The sequence below is a fragment of the Lemur catta genome, chromosome 3 (genome assembly GCF_020740605.2).
Source record: "Lemur catta isolate mLemCat1 chromosome 3, mLemCat1.pri, whole genome shotgun sequence".
In the NCBI taxonomy this organism is placed as follows: domain Eukaryota; kingdom Metazoa; phylum Chordata; class Mammalia; order Primates; family Lemuridae; genus Lemur; species Lemur catta.
This window is the reverse complement of record NC_059130.1, coordinates 29,134,816-29,160,060: the sequence shown is the minus strand read 5'-3', so window position 1 is coordinate 29,160,060 and position 25,245 is coordinate 29,134,816. Positions and strand designations below refer to the sequence as shown.

The 25,245-nt window shown below is 40.3% G+C and overlaps 1 protein-coding gene across 7 annotated transcripts in view; it reads left to right on the top strand.

The window, feature by feature from the left end:
- Positions 1-25,245, top strand: part of GON4L (gon-4 like) — a 75,400-nt gene that overhangs the window by 42,222 nt on the left and 7,933 nt on the right. For 6 of the 7 annotated variants that reach the window (XM_045545313.1, XM_045545315.1, XM_045545312.1 and 3 more), the window contains 12 exons: positions 3,282-3,322; positions 4,338-4,441; positions 6,848-7,046; positions 7,569-7,655; positions 9,431-9,602; positions 11,031-11,175; positions 13,098-13,248; positions 19,124-19,240; positions 19,644-21,344; positions 22,163-22,418; positions 23,379-23,563; positions 24,454-24,651. In XM_045545313.1, coding sequence (XP_045401269.1) covers positions 3,282-3,322; positions 4,338-4,441; positions 6,848-7,046; positions 7,569-7,655; positions 9,431-9,602; positions 11,031-11,175; positions 13,098-13,248; positions 19,124-19,240; positions 19,644-21,344; positions 22,163-22,418; positions 23,379-23,563; positions 24,454-24,651 — 3,356 coding nt within the window. Of the gene's footprint in view, positions 1-3,281; positions 3,323-4,337; positions 4,442-6,847; positions 7,047-7,568; positions 7,656-9,430; positions 9,603-11,030; positions 11,176-13,097; positions 13,249-19,123; positions 19,241-19,643; positions 21,345-22,162; positions 22,419-23,181; positions 23,564-24,453; positions 24,652-25,245 lie in introns of those variants that run through there. The other variant, XM_045545319.1, reaches the window with a different exon arrangement.

Below are 25,245 nucleotides of genomic sequence, written 5' to 3'. Positions count from 1 at the left end.
AGCATAGAATCACAGTTTTAAAAGCTCTATGTGGTCATATATTTTCCTCCCACTTGAGAATTTGTTTTTAACTTCTTTGTGGCTTTTTAGTCTCTGTTTGGATACCTCCAGTGACAGAGAGCTCGTCAATTCTGCAGATAGTGTGTTCTAGTCTTGAGCACCTCCTCAATTAACATTTTCCTTATTGAACCCAAATGTACCTTTTATATTCCTCCTGTTTGACTTTTGCTGCCAAAAAAGGTAATTTATTCCCAAGTGTGCATGTTGAAAGAAGTTTCTTTTCCTAAGTTTTTTCTTTCCTATGTGAAACATGCCAAGTTTCTTCAGTTCTCCAAATGCCATGGTGTCTAGACCTCTCACCACCCACATTACCCTCCTCTGGATTCTAGCCTTTATTTTTTTTAGCCTTCTCCCCCATTACATTTTATTATGAAATTGTTTTAAACATATAGAAAACTTGAAAGAACAGTACAGTGGACATCCGTATACTCACCACCTAGTTTCTATAATTAACTTTTTATATACAGTCAGTGCTCCATTATCTGTAGGTTCTGCATCTGCAGATTCAACCAACCTCGAAAATATTTGGAGACCAGGCACAGTGGATCATGCCTATAATCCTAGCACATTGGGAGGGGGAGGTGGGAGGATCACTTGAGCTCAGGAGTTCAAGACCAGCCTGAGCAAGAGTGAGACTCTGACTCTATAAAAAATAGAAAAATTAGCTGGGCATGGTGGTGCATGCCTGTAGCCCCAGCTACTCAGAGGCTGAGGTGGAAGGATCATTTGAACTCAGGAGTTTGAGGTTGCAGTGAGCTATGATGATGCTACTATACTCTAGCTGGGGTGACAAAGTAACACTCTGTCTCCAAAAAAAAGAAAAAGAGAAAGTATTTGGGAAAAAAATGCTAATAAAAAAATACCAATGTAAAAACAATACAGGATTGCAACTATTTACATAGCACTTATATTTAAGTATTATAATTAATCTAGAGTATATAGGAGGATGTGCCTGTGTCATATGCAAATACGACACCATTTTATATAAGGGATTTGAGCATCCTCGCATTTTGGTATCCTCGGGGGTTTTAGAACCAGTCCTTCATGTATACCAAAAGATGACTTTGGGCACAGTGGCTCACGCCTGTAATCCTAGCACTCTGGGAGGCCGAGGTGGGCGGATTGTTTGAGCTCAGGAGTTCGAGACCAGCGTGAGCAAGAGCGAGACCCCGTCTCAACTAAAAATAGAAAGAAATTATATATGGGCAGCTAAAAATATATATAGAAAAAATTAGCCAGGCATGGTGGCGCATGCCTGTAGTCCCAGCTACTCGAGAGGCTGAGGCAGGAAGATTGCTTGAGCCCAGGAGTTTGAGGTTGCTGTGAGCTAGGCTGACGCCACGGCACTCTAACCTGGGCAACAGAGTGAGACTGTGCCTCAAAAAAAAGAAAAAGATGACTTTATTTGCTTTATCATGCAGCTATCTATCTCTCTATCTGTCTATGAATCCTTTTTTTTTTTTTTTTTTTTTTGAGACAAGGTCTTGCTCTGTTGCTCAGACTGGAGTGCAGTGGCATAATCACAGCTTATTGCAACCTCTAACTCCTGTGCTGAAGCAATCTTCCTGTCTCAGCCTCCCTAGGAGCTGGGACTACAGGTGGTGCACCTGACTAAATTTTCTTATTTTTTGTAGAGACACAGCGAGATTGTAGAGACAACCTCGCTATGTTGCCTAGGATGGTCTCGAACTCTTGGGCTCAAGCAGTCCTCCTGCCTTAGCCTCTCAGAGTGCTGGGATTATAGGCATAAGCCACCAAGCCTGTCCTATGTTTTTTTTTTTTTTTTGGATGCATTTCAGAGTGAGTTATACTTCATTTTTTAAACACTGCAGCATGCGTATCATGAAATAGAGCTCAATTATTTGTTTATGATTTCTTTTTTTAAGTAAATTTATACACAACATATTATACAAATTTTAAGTGTACGATACAATGAGTTTTGACATGCACACACCTATGTAACTGACACCCCTATCAGGGTATAGAATAATCACCCCAGAAAGTTTCCTTAAGCCCCCTGCAAGTCAATCTCCACATCATCCTCTCAGAGATAACCACTTTTCTGATTTTTTTAAATCACAGATTTGAGATTCATCCATATTGCATATATCATTAGTATGTTCCCTTTTATTGCTGAGTAGGATTTCATTGTATAAATATACTATAACTTATCTATTTTTGGGTTGACAGATACCTTGGTTCTTTCTAATTTTTGGCAATCATGAATAAAGCTGTTCTGAACTTTCTTGTGTAAGCCTTTGTGGACATTTGTTTCATTTCTGTTGGGTCACCTATCTAGGAGAGGAATCATTAGGTCATAGGATAGCTGTATCCTTAGTTCTATAAGAAATTGCCAGACCTTTTTCCAAAGTGGCTTTCCATTTTACGTTCTCATTAGAGTTCCAGTTGTTCCACATCCTCACTAACATTTGGATTTTAACTTTTTTATGCCCTCTTAAGAATTGATCACTGTCCTCTAGTCATGGTCTGAGACTCTGCTGTAGTTCAGTGACATTCCTGCCTTCTTGGATATGAGCACCATTTTGAAACTACTGTGTCATAGTGAACTTGAAGTCAATCAAAACTTTCAGGTCTTCTTCAGATTAATTGTTTTTAACCCGTGTCACATTTTCATGCACTTAAGAAACTGATTTTTATCAGTGCTATATGTAGGACTTTAAATTTATCCTTACATGTTCCATCTAGTTGATTTGAGAAAAGATAGAATTTTGAGTATGTCATCAACTGGATTGTCAGTCTCTTCCAACTTTATGTTTTGATAATTATGTTTTCTGGGTCTTCTAAGTTATTGATAGAGTTGTTGAATAGTTCGAGTCCAAAGACAGGATCCTGTGACACACCACTGGAGTCTTATCTCGACTCTATTCAGCATTCTATGGGTTTGGATAGGCCAACCATCTATGACTTTATCTAATTGTAAAATCATCTAGCTCCCATTTTCTGTTTGTCTTCCTACTAGAATTTAAGCTTCATGAGATAAGATCTCTCTCTTGTTCTCTCATGTATTCCAAGCATCTAGAACAGGGATTGAGGAATAGTTGGTGTTCCATAAGTGTTTTTGAATGAATAAATGAAGGATAGATATGATGATTTTGTCAGATGCCTTGCAGAAAACAACCATACATTGTCTTCATGGAATTCTCTTATTACAAAATGAAACTAATTTATGCCAACAGCATATCATTTGGCTTTTTTTGCAGAAAAGGAGGTGAATGAGCTGATGGAAGAGCTCTTTGAAACTGTGAGTAATGATCCTCAAGTGAGAACATGGAATAGTAAAAGTAGATTCTCCACCAAGATCTGTCCTTTGGTTCCTGGGATCCTCTCTCTAGAACAGAAGCCTGACTGAGCCAGTTCTCATGTTAGTCCACCAAGGAAAGAATATAGTGGCAAGAGAATTTTGCTAAGTAGTAAACTCTTGATTATCTACATGTAGGTTATTCTTAGAAATTTTTCCGTACAAATTTTTGATGGTCTCCCTTGTTATGCTTTGGTATGTCCTTAAAACATTAACTGCCACACAAGTTGTATTTAACTCACACTAGTTTTGAGTGCGTGGCCTCATGAAGCATGTGTAACTTACATGTCTCTTCAGCTTGGGAACCATGAGAACTATTTTTCAAATTGCATGTAACTCACGCGCAGAAAACAATAAAAAATAAATTTTTCATGAAATTAGGATTTTTTGTTTTCAAAGTTTTTATTTTATTTTCATAATAAAATACTGTGACCCCAAGGGAAAAATTTTTTTTCTAGTGTGGCAGTGTGTTACTGTCAACTAATTTTAGACTACTCTGTGCACAAGTACTTACCTTTTTCATAAATTTGCCTCTTGGAAGATATTTCTGTTTGTTTGTTTTTTTGAGACAGGGTCTTGCAGAGTTACCCAGGCTAGATTTGAACTCTTGGGCTCAAGCAATCTTCCTGCTTTAGCCTCCTGAGTAGTTGGGACTATAGGTGCACACCACCACACCTAGCTTGAAAGATATTTCTCTTTAAGAGATTGATCATTTTGAGTTATCTGTGCCCTGTCCTTACCTTTACAAGTTGGCTGATTGAAACACTTTTTTTCCTGGCAAAATAGTCATTCCAAGTGTGGGATTGTGGAAGTCCTGAAGTTAGAAACTCTAATGTAAGCCTTTTCTGTGTACATTGTTAAAATCCTGTAATCTGTAGTTTTCACTCTCCCTTCTCACTGCTGGAATCACTTTCAGAGGCCCATTCTCCAGGAAAACCCTTCTTTCCTTTGCCCACAGTTCCAAGATGAAATGGGATTCTCCAATATGGAAGATGATGGCCCAGAGGAGGAGGAACGTGTGGCTGAGTCTCGTCCTAACTTTAACACTCCTCAAGCCCTACGGTAGGCTAGCCAAAGACCTTGAGAGTCAGAATGGGGGAAAAGTTTATTTCTGAAATGTTTTCAGAAATTGCAATTAACAATTTTCCATCCCTAACTAACTTCTGTTACTAATGTAAGAATGCAGAACCCTGTGGGGATTTAGGTGTCAAGTGAAAAGTCTCCTTGTTATGGGGCAGTGCAGCTATAGACCAAGCTGTATCTGTTTGGGAAGGGAGAAAAAACAGTAGCTGGCATCCATAGCAGCTTCTCCAGGTGAGTGGTACTGGAGAGGTGTGTAGGACTTGACATGGCCAGCCACAGAAACTACCCCAAATCGTAATATCCAGTATGTCCCTTTTGTTCTTTCTGTTTGCCATTAACATCTGGTAAATGTTACTGAAAATTTGTTAGTGACCTAAGCATTAGTTGAGCAAACCCTGAAGCACCTGCAGTAAGGAATCTGAAATGTATGTACTGTCCTTTTTGCATAAGTTGGTACTTTAGTTACACCATCCAGAAAGTATAGGCTGTAATTTTTTCCTTTATTTTTATGGTAGATTTGCATCTGCACTTTAATCTATTGTTATCCATTGTGATAGCAGCATACAGTCATTAGATAAAGGGGTCAGAATGCAGTTTGTGCCATGGGTGGAACAAAGCAAAGCTAACAGACCCACAGTCTCCAATTAGTCCTGTGTTTTCACTTAACGGCATTACCTAAATAGAACCCTTGGGATCCATCTGAAAGCTAGGCCTGTGCGTACCTTCCAATTCACTGAAAAAGACAAGATATACTAACCAATGTGTAAAAATCAGAAATACCTGTCATATTCTATCACAACAAATACCACAATACAACTAACACCAAAAATCTCAAGATTTCTAAGAGTCAGTATTTGACCCACTTATATTCTTTAAGTGGGTTCCATAAGGCCACAGACATTAAAAGCAAAACAAAACAACAAAAAAAACCAAGAATGTTGGGGAAAGTGAATTATTTGTGCTCCCCTTATCAACTATCCAAGTAATACTTATTGAAATCAGGTAAAGGCTTTTTTTTTTTTCCCCCCGACTCTGTCTCCTAGGCTGGAGTGCCATGGTGTCAGCCTAACTCGCAACAACCTCAAACTCCTGAGCTCAAGTGATCTTCCTGCCTCAGCCTCCCAAGTAGCTGGGACTACAGGCGCATACCACCATGCCTGGCTAATTTTTCTGTTTTTAGTAGAGATGGGGTCTCGCTCTTGCTCAGGCTGGTCTCGAACTCTTGACCTCAAGCAATTCTCTCACTTTGGCCTCCCAGAGTGGTAGGATTTCAGGCATGAGGGACCGTGCCCAGCCAGGTGAAGGCTATTTTTGTATTATCTACTTTTTTTATGGTTTTGCCCTTCTGTTGCTGTGACAGTAGTGCAGATGATCAAGAGTTTTCAGTTTTCAGAAAAGATCATACAGAGGACAGTCCCATGGTCTTTAGGTTTTTACCCTAAAATCTGTCCAAACCCACAGTAAATACTATAAAAGGAAAAATAATCTTCATCCTCAGATGCTACTGAAAAATGTTATCATTTAACTATTGCTGTAATATAGGGGATTCTTTGAAATGTGATAAGCTGCTAGTCATAGCTACTTCAACAGATCTTATGCTGATTGCATAGGGTAGGAGCATGTGCTTAATCACTTAAATGTCTTGTTCTGCCTTTACTTCAGAACTAGCATGTTAGGTATTTGGATTTTTGCTTCAGCCCTGGAAATAGTCTCTCAAGGAGGTAGGGGTGGGAAGTTAGGGTTAGGAAACTTTGAAGAGGAATTTAAAGGGCTAAAAGAGATATTTTCAGGCTACTTTTCAGTTCTGTTAGTCTAAACTGTGATATATTTTAGTATATCTCTTTCCTGCTTCATGCTAGGTCTTTGGCTTTTTAAGAAAGGAAGGCAGGGCAGCCTGAATGAATAGGGAGATGGGACAAGCTGGATCTGGGATGGGAGTAACAGGTAAATTAGAGAACAAATGCTATACTTCTAGAAGATTCTATATCACTTATAAGAACAAGTCCCAGATTAATGTGGATATCAGTATAATTCAAGAATAATGACAAGTTCCCACTAGCCCCTTGGCTGCTTTGTTATCCAGCTGTTTCTCTGTTTCTAGATTTTTGTTTAATTTCATCTTCATTTGTGTTATCAGTTAGAGAAGTAATTGTAGAAGAATGGGGTAAGGGATGGGAGGTAATGCAGAACCATCTTATTTGAATCCATATTAACAATTTTGGGAAAAGATTTGCATAAGTCTGAGAATTTGTTGGCTAAAGTGGGATTTGAGGATTACCAGTAAATGGAAATTATTTAGGCTCTCTTAGCTCACCATTAGAAAGAATTAGATGTGTTGTAGACCTAGAAAATGTTTAAATTGAATCATCTCCCTGTTGGCAATAGGTTTGAGGAACCACTGGCCAACTTGCTAAATGAACAACATCGGACAGTGAAGGAGCTATTTGAACAGCTGAAATTGAAGAAATCTTCAGCCAAACAGCAACAGGAGGTAGAGAAGGTTAAGCCTCAGAGTGAGAAAGTTCAACAGACTCTAATTCTAGATGCAGCACAGAGGAAGAGATTACAGCAGCAGATGCAGCAGGTAAGACTTTTCTTGGTAATATTATATTTTCCCAAGTCCTGACATTGAAGCCGACAATTAGCAGCTTTTAAAAGTCAGAGATAAGTATCTTACTACCTGTTGAAATCATAGACCATAGGATCTTCACATCAATTATGATGACCTGGAGAGATCATCATGTTCATGCCTTTATGGTTCAGGCATGAAAGCATGCAAGGAGCTTAATAATACTGAGAATTACAGATTTCAAAGAGCCCTTAAGTAATCCATTCTGAAATGTAATGGCCTTCACTGCCAGAAGTATTTTTTTTTCTCTTTGTAATCTCAGTCCCTCTGGTTTGAGGTTTAATTTCCTCTCGTTTTGTCATTTTGTTCAAGAGAACATGTCTGAGAAATGTATGCCAAGATCCTATGTTGTTCTTATAGTCTTTTCAGAAAGCAAAATTTTGTGATATAGTTGCAAACATCTTGGTAAGATCTTTCTGGGTTCCTGAAATGGCAACATCATAACATGTCACCGTATTATTTTCTTTCCCTCCCTAGCATGTTCAACTCTTGACGCAAATCCACCTTCTCGCCACCTACAACCCCAATCTCACTTCAGAGGCCAGTACCACCAGGATATTTCTTGTGAGCTTCCAAATATCCCTAATTCTAAAGACTAGAGTATGAAATTAGCTTGGCAAGTCATTTTCCACAGTTTTTCACTAATTATAATCTTCATTTATTCTTCTCTCCTGGATGTTCCTGGTCACCATGCCTACTTTCTCTTATGGCTTCCTGTGTTTGTTGAAAGAACATAAGTCACTGAATCTCCTGAAAGCATAAAGAGTAGATTCAATTTTTTTAATACTATCCTTTTGAGATATATATATATATATATATATATATATATATATATATATATGTTTTTTTTTTTTTTTTTTTTTGAGACAGAGTCTCACTCTGTTGCCCGGGCTAGAGTGCCGTGGCATCAGCCTAGCTCCCAGCAACCTCAAACTCCTGGGCTCAAGCAATCCTGCTGCCTCAGCCTCCCAAGTAGCTAGGACTACAGGCATGCGCCACCATGCCCGGCTAATTTTTTGTATACATATTTTTAGTTGTCCATATAATTTCTTTCTATTTTTTAGTAGAGATGGTGTCTTGCTCTTGCTCAGGCTGGTCTCGAACTCCTGACCTGGAGCAATCCTCCTGCCTCAGCCTCCCAGAGTGCTAGGATTACAGGATTGAGCCACTGTGCCCGGCCCCCTTTTGATATTTTTATCAGGTCTTCTTCTTCATCTTTAGATCCACCCTGGCTCCTTAGGTTTTTGATACTGCTATTCATTTTATAGATATTGAATTTATTTATTGTCCATTCATTAGGCTCAATATTAGTGTTTTATGTATAGAATTAATTTTGCTTGTGACATTTTGAAGTATTTTGGAAGAAGGGCTTTTGAAAATTTTTTATTCTTTTCTTTTTTTTCCAACTTAGCCCTTGTAAAGTGATGAAATTTTAAGCCCTATAAAAAATTCCCCTAAACTTATAGATAGTTACTGATAATACTTTCAATTTCTTAAGTAAGTCTCTTTGGAGTTTTGAGGAGTATGTTTGCTAGTACTCTAAACTTCCTTGATGTTCAATAGGATGTATTCACCTCTTACTGTGTTCAGAGGTTCATGAGGAGTACTTCGTTGTAGGTGTTCCTCAGAGAAACCAAAAGAGAAAAAAATTTAAAATGTAATGGCCCTCATTCTTGAGAACCTTAATTCTACCTTGGGAGCTAGACCATACATCCAAAAAGCTAGGGAATGCTAAGTCTAAGAATAAAATAAGAATGAGGCCGGGCGCGGTGGCTCATGCCTATAATCCTAGCCCTCTGGGAGGCCGAGGTGGGTGGATCGCTCGAGGTCAGGAGTTCGAGACCAGCCTGAGCGAGACCCGGTCTCTACTAAGAATAGAGATAAAAATTATCTGGACAACTAAAAATATATATAGAAAAAATTAGCTGGGCATGGTGGCGCATGCCTGTAGTCCCAGCTACTCGGGAGGTTGAGGCAGTAGGATCACTTAAGCCCAGGAGTTTGAGGTTGCTGTGAGCTAGGCTGACGCCACGGCACTCACTCTAGCCCGGGCAACAAAGTGACACTCTGTCTCGAAAAAATAAAAATAAAAAAAAAAGAATTATAGAAAATAATATTGAGAGTGAGATTTGAGTGTATCACAAATGCAGTCCCCGAATATCTGAGGACTCAGCAAAAGAGCAATCTTAATGGAATAATGTTTATTGTGAAAAACATTATGATGATTTTTATCTGTTTTTATCCGTAGTATTAAGGACAGTTTTGCATTAGATTCTAAAGGCTACTGGTATTAATTGTCTGGAATTGTCTTAGATCTCCTTTGTGTCCTCTTTTTCCAGAAAGAGCTGGGAACCTTTGCTCAAAGCTCCATTGCCCTTCACCATCAGTTCAACCCCAAGTTTCAGACCTTATTCCAGCCCTGTAACCTGATTGGAGCTATGCAGCTTATTGAAGACTTCAATACACATGTCAGCATTGACTGGAGTCCTCATAAAACTGTCAAGAAGACTGGTAGGAGACAGATGTGTCAGCTTTAAGTTTTTACTTATAGTAAGAAGTGGGAGTCTTATTCCATAGGAATGGAGAACACAGTATATTTGTAATTTCTTCCTTCTCTCATTTATCCTCCCTTTGTACTCATTATGTGAGTTCTAGAATTACATGATAATATTTGGGCTTAGGTAAGATATGGAGGCAACGAGTAGGATAAGGATGTGGGGGATACAGATGTGGGACTCAGTGCTAAGAATTGGACTTAAAATGATATGAATGTAAGTATCAGGAGTCAGATCAAGATGAGCTGGGGTCTGGTAAAGATGGAAGTCAAGGGGTAAAGTGTGGTTATGTTTAGGTGTTTACTCTTTATTTGATTTAAGATCAACACATTTTATTTCCCATGATGGTTGTAGGGTAGGTGATACCTCCATTTTCAGTGAAATATTGATTTGGGAGTTAGGGACAAGTTAGAGATTATTTGCCATGTTCAGTATTTTAAAGAAATGTGCAGATTTAGTTTTTACCTTGTATTGGTTTAGTTTTTTTAAAAAAGAATGTTTGCTATTCCCTTGAGCCAAATAATTTGCTTCTGATTTGTCTCCTGATTTAGGAAATTATTTGTGGTTTGTTTTGAATTTGAGTTTTTCTTTGGATTTTGTTTTAAATCACTGAGTTTTATAGTTAAATTGAATATAGTTGAATTTAAGTACATGATGTCATGGATACCGATCCCAAACTAATAGCTATCTGTTGGTAATGACTATGTAATAGTAATAATTTACACATCTAGTGTCTTGCCTTTTTCTTCTGGGGACAGAGAATAACACTTAAGGAAAAAGAAATATGAATATAGTAGTTCTTGTCTCTGGAAAGGCAGAGGTACCTGATATTGAGAGGCTTAGGGAGACAGAAATGAATGAGACTGAATTGTCTCATTCCTTTTATGGTTTTTTTGTTCCCAACCTCAGGAGGAATCTGGGAGAACTTAATGAAAGTTAAGTAAGAATCAAATAAAAATAAAATTTGGAATACCAGATTTGTGAGGGAGATTAAAGAAGTTGGAATCTTATCCTGGAAGAAAGAAAGCATTGTTGAAGGTCTCTTATCCTTCAAGGATTTAAAGGGGGAAGGAGGTAAAAATTTTTTGAGCATACACTATGTGCCAGGTATTACAAGGTGCTTTGTAAGTGTTTGTGTTACTTAGTGTGTTAAGTTTTCCACATAGGAAAGAGAATCAACTTTTACTGACACTGAATGGAACTTCCTTTAGGCATAATGTTAGGTTTAGAAAGACTAGAAACTTCTCTGGGGAGGATGGTTGGTTGGGAGGGGATCAAGTTAGATAAGAGCAGCTCTGCCTAAATGTGAAAATGCATTCACAAGCTTTTGTGAATCCCTGTTTTGCCCTAGGAATTTATTTATCACAGATTGTTTGTCTTACAGCCAGTGAATTTCCCTGTTTGCCAAAGCAAGTGGCTTGGATCCTAGCCACAAGCAAGGTTTTCATGTATCCAGAGCTCCTTCCAGTGTGTTCCCTGAAGGCAAAGAATCCCCAAGATAAGATCCTCTTTACCAAGGCTGAGGACAAGTAAGTGTTTACTCTGGGGCATCAAAAGAACAGAATATCCAAAGGATCCTGGGTTTCTTCAGTTTGATAAAAAAAAAAAAAAAAAATTATAAAAAATGAAAGACTATCCCAAGGAAAAGACATAGTTCCTCTTGAGGAGCATAGGGAAAATAAGACACAAAAGACAAAAAGGAAAGCAGTGTAGATGGTATTTGGCAGTGCCAAATACTATTCTTCTAGGGGATGCAACACCAACACACATTTTTGAAACATTTTAACTTGTTTGATGTTGTATTTACTGTAAAATCAATCCTACAATACTATCAAAGGAAATTTTTCAAAGTATAAAAATTTTTGTATATTATCCTGCTATCCCACAACAATGGTTTTTCTCTTTTTCTTTATGCATTTCTTATAGCTACTGTCAATTTAAGTAATTTTGTGTTTTGCTTTTTTTTTTTTTTAGAGGCAGGTCTGGCTCTATTCCCTGTGTTAGAATGCTATGGCATCATCATAGCTCATTGTAACCTCAAACTCCTGGGCTCAAGCAATCCTACTACCTCAGCCTCAGCCTCCCGAGTAGATGGGACTACAGGTGTAGGCATGAGGCAGCACACCTGGCTAATTTTCCTATTTTTTGTAGAGATGGGGTCTCGCCATGTTGCCCAGGCTAATCTCAAACTCCTGGACTTAAGCAATCCTCCCACTTTGGCCTTCCAAAGTGCTAGGATTATAGGCGTGAGCCACTGCGTCTGGCCTGTTTTGCTTTTTTTTAACATAATGTCTTGAAATTTTTTTTTCTATGCTACAACATTTTTGTTGGTTTTTTTTTGGTTATGTTACCTTTTAAAGCAGTATTTAATGGCCCTATGGTTGTCCTTTTATTGGCCATTTTTTTTCCCTCTTGTTTTGCTATTATGAGTGAGGCTTTACCAAGAATCTTTGTGCATAGAGCTTTATAAAATCTTTTTAGTTTATCCCTATGGGTAAGTTCCCAAGAGTGGGATTATTTGATAAAGATTGTGAATAGTGTTATGGTTCTTGATATGTATTGCCAAATTACCATCAGCAAGTATGTATGTATGTAACCATAATTATGTAGTGTTATGTTAGGGTAGTATTGGCACTGATTTAATTTGTCTGACAGAGTACCTATTATTCATTTTATATTAGTTTTATTAGAATCATTCTCCTTCCTTTGTATTCTCTTTGAACTTCTTTTGTATTATTAGTATAAAGCTCATCATGACCTGATATTTATTAATGATTGATGCCTAGTTTTTCCTATTCCCACTTATTTGTGAACTCCTGTTTGATTCATATTCACAATACTTACCAGCATTCACTAAATATCTGAAATTTTCTCTTGAGTAGTCATCAACTTGTACAAGAATTAGATGTAAAAAAAGTGGATTATAAAATGTGTTGAGTTAGTCTGGGGAAGCATTTTATTTTATTTTATTTTATTTTATTTTATTTTATTTTATTTTATTTTATTTTTTATTTTATTTTATTTTAAAGTAGGATTGGCCGGGCGCGGTGGCTCACGCCTGTAATCCTAGCACTCTGGGAGGCCGAGGCAGGCGGATCGTTTGAGCTCAGGAGTTCGAGACCAGCCTGAGCAAGAGCGAGACCCCTTCTCTACTAAACATAGAAAGAAATTATACGGACAGCTAAAAATATATATAGAAAAATTAGCCGGGCATGGTGGCGCATGCCTGTAGTCCCAGCTACTCGGGAGGCTGAGGCAGGAGGATTGCCTGAGCCCAGGAGTCTGAGGTTGCTGTGAGCAAGGCTGACGCCACGGCAGTCTAGCCCGGGCAACAGAGTGAGACTCTGTCTCAAAAAAAAAAAAAAAAAAAAGTAGGATTAAGCCAAAATGGGGAAGCTTTTTAGAAGAAAGGACTGTGAAGTGAGATTTAGTGTCATTGCTCCTTTCTCAGTTTGTTAGCTTTAGGACTGAAGCATTTTGAAGGGACTGAGTTTCCTAACCCTCTAATCAGCAAGTACCTTCTAACCTGCAAGACTGCCCGCCAACTGACAGTGAGAATCAAGAACCTCAACATGAACAGAGCTCCTGACAACATCATTAAAGTGAGTGCCTCCTGCATGCTCCAACTGGGCACTATGCATATCCATTCTTTTCTCTTCTTATTCTCAAAGAAGAGAGGGACCTTGTTTTATCTAAGGCTAATTCTTCTGCCTATGCACTAGATTAATTCTCCTCTTGCCTTTTCAGGAACATTTATCCATTATTTTCCTCTGGAGTATCTTTATCCTCTTCCTCTCTTATGGGTATTTCCTCTAAATTTAAAATTGTTCAAGTCTTAGAAGATTTCATAAATTCATGTTTCCCTTTAGCCATACATTTTCTCTTTCTTTAACTTTCTAGAAAGAGTAGACAATATTCCACTTATTAGGTTCTCCTTAACTCTTGTTTTTATTTTCTGTAGAGATAGGGTCTTGCTGTGTTGCCCAAGCCGGTCTCAAACTCCTTGCCTAAAGCAATCCTCTCACCTTAGCTTCCCAAAGTGCTGGGATTATAGGCGTGAGCCACTGCACCCAGCCACTTTTTTATTTAGATACTTATATCAAAGTTATTCAGTATATACTTTAAAGAGTCAAGTAGTTTAAGTGATTTAAAGAATCAAATAGGTCTATGAGGATTGTTATGGAAAAAAAATATTTTTCTCACCTTTTCCTGCTAATCAAGATTTTTTTGGGCAATGGTGTATTTGCTTACATATCTAGGTAGCATGCTTATATTACAATTGCTATTTCTTGATGTTTTTAATTTAGGTCTTATTTATTAACCTTAAACTGTGAAAGCTGATGATTTATCTCACTCCTTTACTCCCACCACAAACATGCACATTTTCTGTTCTCCAGTCTTCTCAGTATAATTATACCACAATTTTGATTAGATTATATTCAGGATTTACAATACAGTCCTTGTAAGGACTATATAAATATTCCTCACAGCTGAGCTATATAGTGTATAATGATATTTTGCCTTTCCTGCTGAACATTTTGTATCTCTTAGAGTTAATAATTGCATTTTTAGGGGGGTGGGACAGGACTTGGTTTTATTATGTAATTATTCTAAGATCAACACTGAAGTTTGCTTGAGTTTTAGAAATCTTTCAGTGTGTTCAAGTGTTCTACTTATTCTGTCATTTTGATCTTGAAAAAATCACCCCATGAGGCCTCAACACTATTCCACTCTAGGCATGTTGCTGTCTTGGTTTGCTGCACTGATGTCTTCTTGGGCTTTTTCTTCACCATCATCCTGGTGAATCCTTTTACCCCTTACTATGTCGGATCCTCTTATTGCCTAAATTCCGCATCTCTCTTTCTCTCTCTCTCTTTTTTTTTTTTACTTATTTTAGTGGAGCACATCTGAGTAGCATTCTAAGGAAGAGTATTGAGAAGCAAATTTTTACATTTATTTATTTATTTATTTATTTATTTATTTATTTGAGACAGAGTCTCACTCTGTTGCCCAGGCTAGAGTGCCGTGGCATCAGCCTAGCTCCCAGCAACCTCAAACTCCTGGGCTCAAGGGATCCTTCTGCCTCAGCCTCCTGGGTAGCTGGGACTACAGGCATGTGCCACCATGCCCGGCTAATTTTTTTTATATATATATATTTAGTTGTCCAGCTAATTTCTTTCTATTTTTTAGTAGAGATGGTGTCTTGCTCTTGCTCAGGCTGGTCTTGAACTCCTGAGCTCAAATGATCCGCCTACCTCGGCCTCCCAGAGAGCTAGGATTACAGGCATGAGCCACTGCCTGGCCAGATTTTTACATTTAAACTGTCTCTATTGTTTTTGGGTTGTACCAATGTCAATTGGTTTTGATACTGTACTATATACCTGGTTTGTATATATATAACTCCTGTTACTTTGTAACATAAAATGTTACCATTGGGGGAAACTGGGAGGTGGGGTCGTGGGACCTCTCTCTGCTATTTTTGCAACTTCTTGTGAATCTATAATTATTTCAAAATAAAAAGTAAAAAATAAAAATCTCTATTCTACTCTCCAGAATTTTTCTGAGAATTTTTTAAGGGCGTCACACCATTTTATTCTAGCTCCTAGTGTACTATTTAGAAATTTGATGCCATTTGTCTCTTGAACCTTTGTGTAACACCTGTTTTTCCCAACCTCTGACAGCATGTGGGATTTTTCCTTTGTCTCTGGTATTTTGAAAATTCATGATAATATGCTTTAGAGTATGTCTAGTTTTATCCATGGTGGTGGGCACTTAATAAACCTTTTTACTCTATAACCTCATATATTCCAGTTTTGAGAAACTTTTTGGTTTATCTGTTGATGGTTTCCTCCCCTTCATTTTGTTGTTCTCTCCCTCTGCAGTGCTCAGTAGTCAGATGTTGGAACTCTTGGACTGGTCTTTTGTCTTCTAATCTTTGTCTTTCTTCTTTTTTCCCATCACTTTGTATTTTTGTTGTACTTTCTGGAATATTAGTTTAGCTTTTTGTAAACCTATTGCCACGTTGAGTTCTTTATTTCTTCTATCATATTTTTCATATACCAAAGCTCTTTTTTGCTCATTGAGTATTTTTTAATAGCAAATGGCAGTGGGCGTGTGGGCAAGTAGGTGAGGAAGAAGACTGGAGTTTTTTTCTTCTCCTTCCTTTTCCTTCTTCCTTTCCTCCTTCTTCTTTCTACTTCCTTCGTTCTTCTTCTTCCTCCTTTGAGTCGGGGGCTTACTATGTTGCCCATGCTGTTCTTGAACTCTTGGCCTCAAGCAATTCTCCTACCTCCCCTCCCAAGTAGCTGGGATTATAGATGTCATGGTGCACCCAGCCCTGGAGTTTTTTCTTCTATATTTCATCAGCATACTACTCCTGCCCTCAGCTATACCTGATGATCTCAGTCCAGAGATCACACTTTCTAGCAAAGCTTCTGCCAGGGTAGGTTGTGGGGCCATCACTTGGCTACACCTAATGGTAGAGGAGATTTGGGGGGCTCTAACTACCTCTTCAACAGAATTTCAATCTGTCTTCCTCATCTTTACCTGTTTTTAATTCCAGCTTTACCTCCACTTATGGAGGTAACTGGTGTCTTATCCTTTTGCCAGTCTTTGATATAAATTTAGTTGGCCCTTAACTTTCTTCACCTGGGATTCAGTTTTCTTCGTTCTCCTTTGCCAGTTACCACTCATCTATCTCTTTTCAGCTGCAAAAATATTGTTGCTTTTGGCTTTTCTCTCATTCTCTTACTTCTTTTTTTTTTTTTTTTTGAGACAGAGTCTCACTTTGTTGCCCGGGCTAGAGTGAGTGCCGTGGCGTCAGCCTAGCTCACAGCAACCTCAAACTCCTGGGTTTAAGCGATCCTACTGCCTCAGCCTCCCGAGTAGCTGGGACTACGGGCATGTGCCACCATGCCCAGCTAATTTTTTCTATATATATATTTTTAGTTGTCCAGATAATTTCTTTCTATTTTTAGTAGAGACGGGGTCTCGCTCAGGCTGGTCTCGAACTCCTGACCTCGAGTGATCCACCCGCCTCGGCCTCCCAGAGGGCTAGGATTACAGGCGTGAGCCACCGCGCCCGGCCTCATTCTCTTACTTCTTACAGGCTTCTACCTTAAAAATACTCCTGTTTTTGTCATATTTCAAGAGAGAACAAAGCCAAATGGATATGTTTAATCCGCCTGTTTAATAATAAGTTTCTCCTTAATTCTTTAACCTATGAAAGTGTGCAAGTTATCCCCACAAACATCTCTAATTACTTCCCAATTGGCCTATCCAATGGATGCTTTTCTTATCCCATTTAACTTTACAGTTGATGCTGTAGTTCATTCATTCCTTCTTCAAACTCCCTGTTATCTTCTGTGATACCAGGGCTTGTATCACAAGCTGCTCATTCATGAACTCTACTTCGAACTCTGCTCTACCCTTAAACATCAGTGCTTCACAGTGAATTCAGTGTGTGGTCTCATCCAAATCCGTGATTTTCGGTGTTGTCTGTCTTCTGATAATTCTCATATGTATCTTCAGTTGAGATTTCTCTCCTGAGCTCCAGTGAGCTCCAGCTTAGTGTAGCCAACTGTTTAAAGTATTTCTCAGCTTGATTGCTTCACTGACTCCTCAGACTGAACTTATGTCTCTGTACCCTCCAGTTTTTGCTGCTGCCGCCACCACCAATAGCAAACTCTCCCCTCTTCCAGCTTACTCCTTCTGTGATCTCTGTCCTTGTGTATGACATTATTGTCTAGCACTCTAGCCATTCTCTGAATCCATAAACGTGGGTGTTATCCTTGACTCCTCCTGCTTGATCACGACCGTATGTCATCAGTCACCAAGTCCTTGGTTTTCTTACTCTATTTTCTACTTTGTTGCCCACTACTTTAATTCAGGCCTTTGTTATACCTAGATTAATTCAGTTCTTTTCTAACTGGTGTCTCTAATTCTGGCCCCATTGATTTGGCTCTTAGTATCACTGCCATAGATGTCTCTATCTAATCCTTCAGGGTAAAGTTCAGACTGCTTGGCATGGCACAGAAGGCCTGCCCTGCCTACATCTGATACTTTGTCTCCTGTAGTCTCTCCACATTCCTTTAATTCTAGCCAGACCAATCTCTCTTTGGTTCCTTAAATATGTTTCATTATTTTGCACATGAAGTATATACTCTGCCCTCCCCTGCCTCATATAGCAAGTTGTGTTCCATTAAGATTCATCTTTAGTTGTACCTGCTCCAGATAAAATTTTTTGTCCAAGTTTGAATTGTGTGTCATTTTTTGTGCACGTCTTTGTACTTTTTTTCAGTGTAGAATGTCATTATTGGTCTACTTGACTATCTCTCCCTCTAATCTGTAAGCTTCTTGAGGATGGGAATTGTTTCTTTTATCTGTGTCCTTAGCTTGTAGCGTAGTGCCTGGCACAAAGAAAACATTCTATGTATGTTGAATGAGTGGATGCTTATTGTCAGTGGTTTAAGTTTAATTCTCCTCTTCATATACTCTCGAAATAGAACTATTTCAGTCTCTCTTCTTTTATTCTTCTTCCTTCTTCTTCTTCTTTTTTTTTTTTAAGAGATGGGCTCTTACTCTGTTGCCCAGGCTAGAGTGCAGTGGCACAATCATAGCTCATTATAACCTCAAGTGGGCTCACATGATACCTCCCGAGGAGCTGGGACTACAGGTGTGCACCACCATACCTAGCTAATTTTTAAAAATTTTTCTGTAAAGACAGGGTTTCACTATGTTACCCAGAATGGTCTCAAATTCCTGGCCTCTCTTTTCTTCTTCTGCTTCCCTTCTACTGCCCTTCATACTATTGTTTGTTTAAAAGGAAGCTTCCATATATCCAAGATGAGGGTTATGCCACTATCATTGCAGCTGCTGAGCAGGAGCAGATATTATATAAAATTACTCTGGCCCAGGCATGGTGGCTCATGCCTATAATCCCAGCACTCTGCAAGGCCGAGTTAGGAGGACTGCTTGAGCTCAGGAGTTCGAGACTAGCCTGAGCAAGAGTGAGACCCCATCTCCACTAGAAACAGAAAAATTAGACGGGTGTCATGGTATGCGCCTGTAGTTCCAGCTACTCAGGAGGCTGAGGCAGGAAGATTGCTTGAGCCTAGGAGTTTGAGGTTGCAGTGAGCTATAATGATGCCACTGCACTCTAGCCTGGGTGACAGAGCAAGACTCTCGTCTCAAAAAAAAAAATTACTCTGGCCATTTGCCCCCTTTTCTCGGTGATCTAAACTTTCCCCTTCCTGCCAACCAGAATGGACATCATCAGTTAGAAGATACAGAGTAATTATAAAATCTTTAATTAGAGATTAGTTTAATTTGAAATGGAGAAATATTCTGCATATGCTATTTATATATGCATGTGTATGGATATTTTGTGTGTATGTATCTCAAACCACCTCATTCCCCAGGTGACAGAGCAGTGTTTCTGGAAGAAGTGTAACTCATGCTTTATTTCCTCATACTCAGTTTTATAAGAAGACCAAACAGCTGCCAATCTTAGTAAAGTGCTGTGAAGAGATCCAGCCACATCAGTGGAAGCCACCTATAGAGAGGGAAGAACACCGGCTCCCATTCTGGTTAAAGGTACAACCCTCCTCCTCAAAGTCTGTAGGAGACAAAAGGTCACTGAAAATTCTGGCAGAAATATCAAGGGCTACTTTAATCTTCTGATGCTTTAGTTGTAGAACTAGGACTTAAGAAATCTTCGTCATTCACTCTTCCTCCCTTACTTTCTTGCCCTTCCCCCAGGTGATTCTATAACCTTTTAAAAATAATGGCTAAAATGATAATTTTCTAAAGGAAATTCAGAGAACAGTTTCTAGAGTATATAATTGGAATGTAGTCTTCATAGAAATTTGATATGTAGAAAAATCCTTCTTGGAAAGATGTCTTGAGACTCTCGGAAAGGTCCCTAAAATCTAGAAAGCCCTATTTTTTTCCCCAAATTCTGACTTGTGCTGGATCAGAATGTTCTTCTTCCCAATAGGCCAGTCTGCCATCCATCCAGGATGAACTGCGGCACATAGCTGATGGTGCCAGAGAGGTTGGAAATGTGACTGGAACCACTGAAATCAACTCAGATCGAGGCCTAGAAAAAGACATCTCGGAATTGCGGAGTGAAACTCGGTATCCACTGCTGTTGCCTAAGGGTGTAGTCCTGAAACTGAAGCCAGTTGCCAACCGTTTTTCCAGGAAGGCTTGGAGACAGAAGCGATCATCAGTCCTGAAGCCCCTCCTCATCCGACCCAGCCCCTCTCTCCAGCCTAGTTTCAACCCTTGGAAATCACCAGCCAGGTCAACTCAGTCAGAAGCCCCTCCAAGCAAAATGGTAGTCCGGATTCCTCACCTGATCCAACCAGCTACTGTCTTACAGACAGTTCCAGGTGTCCCTCCACTGGGGGTCAATGAGGGTGATAGTTTTGAGTCCCCTGCAGCACTGCCTGCTGTGCTCCCTGAGGCCAGGACAAGCTTCCCTCTGTCTGAGTCCCAGACCTTGCTCTCTTCTGCTCCTGTGCCCAAGGTAATGCTGCCCTCCCTTGCCCGTTCTAAGTTTCGAAAGCCGTGTGTGAGACGGAGACCCTCAAAGAGAAAAGGGGCCAAGGCCTCTCCCTGTATGAAACCTGCCCCCCTCATCCACTCTGCACCTGTTATCTTCACTGTTCCTGCCACCACTGTGAAGATTGTGAGCCTTGGCAGTGGCTGTAACATGATCCAGCCTGTCAATGCAGCTGTGGCCCAGAGTCTTCAGACTATTCCCATCACCACCCTCTTGGTTAACTCTACTTCCTTCCCCTGTCCTTTGAACCAGCCCCTTATGGCCTCCTCCATCTCACCCTTAATTGTTTCTGGCAACTCTGTGAATCTTCCTATACCATCCACCCCCGAAGATAAGGCCCAAGTGAATGTGGACATTGCCTGTCCTTTGGCTGAAGGGAGAAATACCTTTCAAGGCTTGGAACCCAAGTTAGAACCCCAGGAACTATCTCCTCTCTGTGCTACTGTTTTCCCCAAAGAGGAGCATAGCCCAGGGCCCCCACCAGCAGACAGAGTGTGCCAGGAAGGATTATCAGAGAACAGTGCCTATCACTGGACTATTGTGAAAACAGAGGAGGGAAAGCAAGCTCTGGAGCCACTGCCTCAGAGCTTCCAGGAATCTCTAAACTCTCCCTCTGGGGATTTAGAGGAAATTGTCAAGATGGAACCTGAAGATGCTGGGGAGGAAATCAGTGGATCCCCTGAGCAGGGCATTTGCGATGAAATCAAAGAAGAACACTCTATGGATTTGGACACTGGCTCCCCAAGTGGGGAGTTGAGCAGTGCTAGAGAGGTGAAGAAACCGACAGTTTTACAGAAGGAAGAGGAGAGGAGTCAGGCAGGTAAAACCCCTGCAGCTTCTCAAGAACCTCCTGATGAAGGAAACTCAGGGGGAGATGTGAGCAAAGGATCACCAAAGAATGCTTCGTCCTCCATGGACTCTGAAGTGATGCTTAGTCCCCCAGGGAAACCCGAAGACTCTTCCAGTGTTGATGGTCAGTCAGTGGGGACCCCAGCTGGGCCAGAAGTTGGAGGAGAGAAGGATGGGCCAGATGAAGAGGAAGAAGAGGACTTTGATGACCTCACCCAAGATGAAGAAGATGAGATGTCATCGGCTTCTGAAGAATCTGTGCTTTCTGTCCCGGAACTCCAGGTGAGAGCTGGAAAATATTTTAAAGTATTTTGTGATTTATTAATATGTCATCTGCTTGCTTGTTACACTATAGATAGTCCTAAAATCATTTTGTATTTGACTTTTGAATGCATCATGGGACATAATTTTGGGGTTGAGGTAAAATGAGAAGAAAGGGGTGAAACTTCACTTCTTATATTTGAGTTAAGCTCATCTAAACATTAAATCGAATCACCTTAGCACCAGTTTAAATGCCTTAAAGAATAGCTCTGAAGGCTGGGTGCAGTGGCTCATGTCTATAATCCTAGCAGTATGGAAGACTGAGAGAGGAAGATTGCTTGAGCTCAGGAGTTCGAGACCAGCCTGAGCAAGAGTGATACCCTGTCTCTATTTAAAATAGAAAAAATTAGCTGGGCATCATGGCACACACCTGTAGTCCTGGCTGCTTGGGAGGCTGAGGCAGGAGGATTGCTTTAGCCCAGAAGTTTGAGGTTGCAGTGAGCTATGATGACACCACTGCACTCTAGCCGGTACAACAGAACGAGACTCTGTCTTAAAAAACAAAAACAAAAAAATCAATTCATAATTATGGGCCATGACAATGGAAAACTGTCTCCAAGGTATTGGAGAACCTTGCAAAAGGCATCTTCTTCCCCCCTTCTGTTATCAAGCCCAATCTCAGCTATCCCTGGGATTCTGTGACTCAGGCAATCAGGCTTCTGATAGCTGTGGTGGGCCTCCCATTGTTCAACCTCAGATCCTCCTGATATAGCTCTGTGCTGTCAGCATTTTGTGAGCCACTAGGAGCCATTATAAGTATTCTGTGGAGGGTTTTGCAGGAAACAATGGAGAAACTGACTTGGCTGGCATCTGAAAGGCGCATGAGTCAGGAGGGTGAGTCTGAAGAAGAGAATTCCCAGGAGGAGAACTCTGAGCCGGAAGAGGAAGAGGAAGAGGAAACAGAAGGAATGGAAAGCCTGCAGAAAGAGGATGAAATGACTGATGAAGCAGTTGGAGACTCTGCTGAGAAGCCACCTTCTACCTCTGCCTCCCCCAAGACTGCTCCAGAAGTGGAGACCAGCAGAACTCCACCAGGTGAGTTTGGCAAACCTGTACAGAAAGACCACTCTCACTTAGCCTCATTGTCTACAGGACAGTGTGCGGAGTGAGTAGCTTGTAAACCAGTTAGAGGATTTCCAGAGGAAATTCTATGGATCTCCTCGACAACCTCCCTTCCCCAAAACAGATGTTTAATGTGGTACCTTTGCTCAGAAAATTTTAATTTGGTATGTTTTATGTATATGGGTTCATCCACATTTTTATACTGGCTCTTACCTTATCTATCATGTGTGAGTCTAAGAGCGATATTTTTTTTCAGAACACACCACTTACTCTGTATCAAGACATAGTCCCTTGGCCGGGCGCTGTGGCTCATGCTTGTAATCCTAGCACTCTGGGAGGCCGAGGCAGGAGGATTGCTCAAGGTCAGGAGTTTGAGACCAGCCTGAGCAAGAGTGAGACCCCATCTCTACTAAAAATAGAAAGAAATTATCTGGCCAACTAAAAATATATATAGGAAAAATTAGCCGGGCATGGTGGCGCATGCCTGTAGTCCCAGCTACTCGGGAGGCTGAGGCAATAGGATCGCTTGAGCCCAGGCATTTGAGGTTGCCGTGAGTTAGGCTGACGCTACAGCACTCACTCTAGCCTGGGCAACAGAGTAAGACTCTGTCTCAAAAGAAAAAAAAAAAAAAAAAAAAGACATAGTCCCTTGAAAAAGGCCAACATAAGGCTACACTCACTTGTTTAGACTGTCTTTGTTGATATGCAGTAGCTAATTATCTTATTGTCTCCCCAGTTTTTAATGCTGTTATGCTGCAGACTCTTCATAGAACCGATTTGATAGACTTGTTTCTCATACTGTTTTCCCAACAACTTTTCTCCTGAGTTGCTCCATAGCACTGAGTAGGATTTGGATGGATGGTACATGTGCTGGAATGGGGAGAGTAGGGGCTGCAGGGATAGAGGAACAATCTTTTTCACGTGTACTCCAAGGAGAAAGCATCAAAGCTGCTGGAAAGGGCCGGAGCAATCATCGAGCCCGCAATAAGCGAGGAAGTCGGGCTCGGGCCAGTAAGGACACCTCCAAGCTGCTGTTGCTGTATGATGAGGACATTCTCGAACGGGATCCACTCAGGGAGCAGAAGGACTTGGCCTTTGCCCAGGCTTATCTGACCAGGGTAGGCAATTGCTACTTCCTGTTACTGCCAGTCCCTTTGAATGTGGCTGTTTCTCCTTCTAGGGAGGTGTTTTAAAAATGGAAGTCCGTTTTTCAGGCCGCACATCAGGCCTTATGTGCCTCTGTCTTAGCTTTTTGGCAAAATATCTCTGTAAGTGAACCACGAGGAGACACAGAGTTTAGTCATAAGTATGCTGTTTGTTAGTACCCTAGCGTCATCCCTCTGTAGCCTAGAGATTGGCAGAAGGATGATACCACCATCATTAATGGGAGGTTGTGCCTTTACTGGGTGGGCTAATAAGGACCTTTACTCAGCCCTTGGCTGGAGAAGACAGTTGTTACAATGGCCAGAGAGTGGATCTTAGGGATGTACCTTGGTCTTCAGACATGAAACAACCTGTTCCTGGTAGTGTCCTGGATAATTGTCTCCTTCTGTTGGTAACTAGCTGGTTCCTTTATCCCCACCAGCAAAATGGAATACTGGCAGTGATAGTCGTGGCTTTTTCTTGTCTTCTAATATTTTATTAACATTCCTAACTTATGTATTATTTACTCTCAAATGACACCATGCTGGAATACATGTACAAATACTTCTTATCTGTTTTGTTATGGGGCTGAAATCAGGAAGAAGAGATTAGGGCTATGGCCTAGAGAAAAGCATTCCCGGTTTGTGGATAGGGCTGTGGTCCTTAGAAAATGAAGGTTTTTTGGTTGCCTACTACCGAAAAAAGATCTCTGCCTTGCTCATTGCTCAGTGTCTTCCATTAACAGTTAGATATTAAGATCTGTTGGAGGGGTAGCCTCTGATAATTCTTGGAGCTTCTCCCTTGTACCCTTGCTTCTTGTTGGCCCAAAGAAAGGGTGTTGATGATTGAAAGTTTTCCTGTATAGGTTCGAGAAGCCCTACAGCATATCCCTGGCAAGTATGAGGACTTCCTTCAGGTCATCTATGAATTTGAGTCAAGTACCCAGAGGCAAACAGCTGTGGATCTCTATAAAAGCCTGCAAATTCTGCTCCAAGATTGGCCTCAGCTCTTGAAGGATTTTGCTGCTTTCCTATTACCTGAGCAAGCTCTGGCATGTGGATTAGTAAGTAGAAAGGCAAAAACAGTACACCAGGCTTCTGGATCAGAGTGACACTAGGATTGCATGGAGTTGAGTAAGACTGTTCCAGTCTCCCAACTGCTTCCAGACGGATAGCCTTCCCCTAGCCCAAAGTGATAAGAGCCTCTACCTTTCAATGGATGATCTTCCCAACCCCATTCTCCCATTTTTTTTACATGGCAAATGAGGGGTTTTACCTTTAGTTACCAATGGAGACCTTAGGTAAGTCATATTTCTCGTGTGCTCCTCATGGGTGTAAAATTGGCATTCAGTGGTGTAAAATATTCATTTAAATATTTGTTGAGTGCCAGACAAGGTTCTAGGTGCTAGGAATATAGCAATTTAAAAAAAGACTCAATTTCTCATGGGGAAAGTCGTGATAATCCATGAAACATATAAACGTATAGTATATATATTATTATAAATTATAAACAGTGAAATACATAGTATATAATGTTCTATAGTGATCATGCTTTATGGAAGAATAAAGCAGGAAAGCAGACTGGAGGGTTGTAGTAATGTAATAATAAAACTGTATTTGCAGTTTTATACAAGTGGTCTGGGGAGGCCATTGTGGTA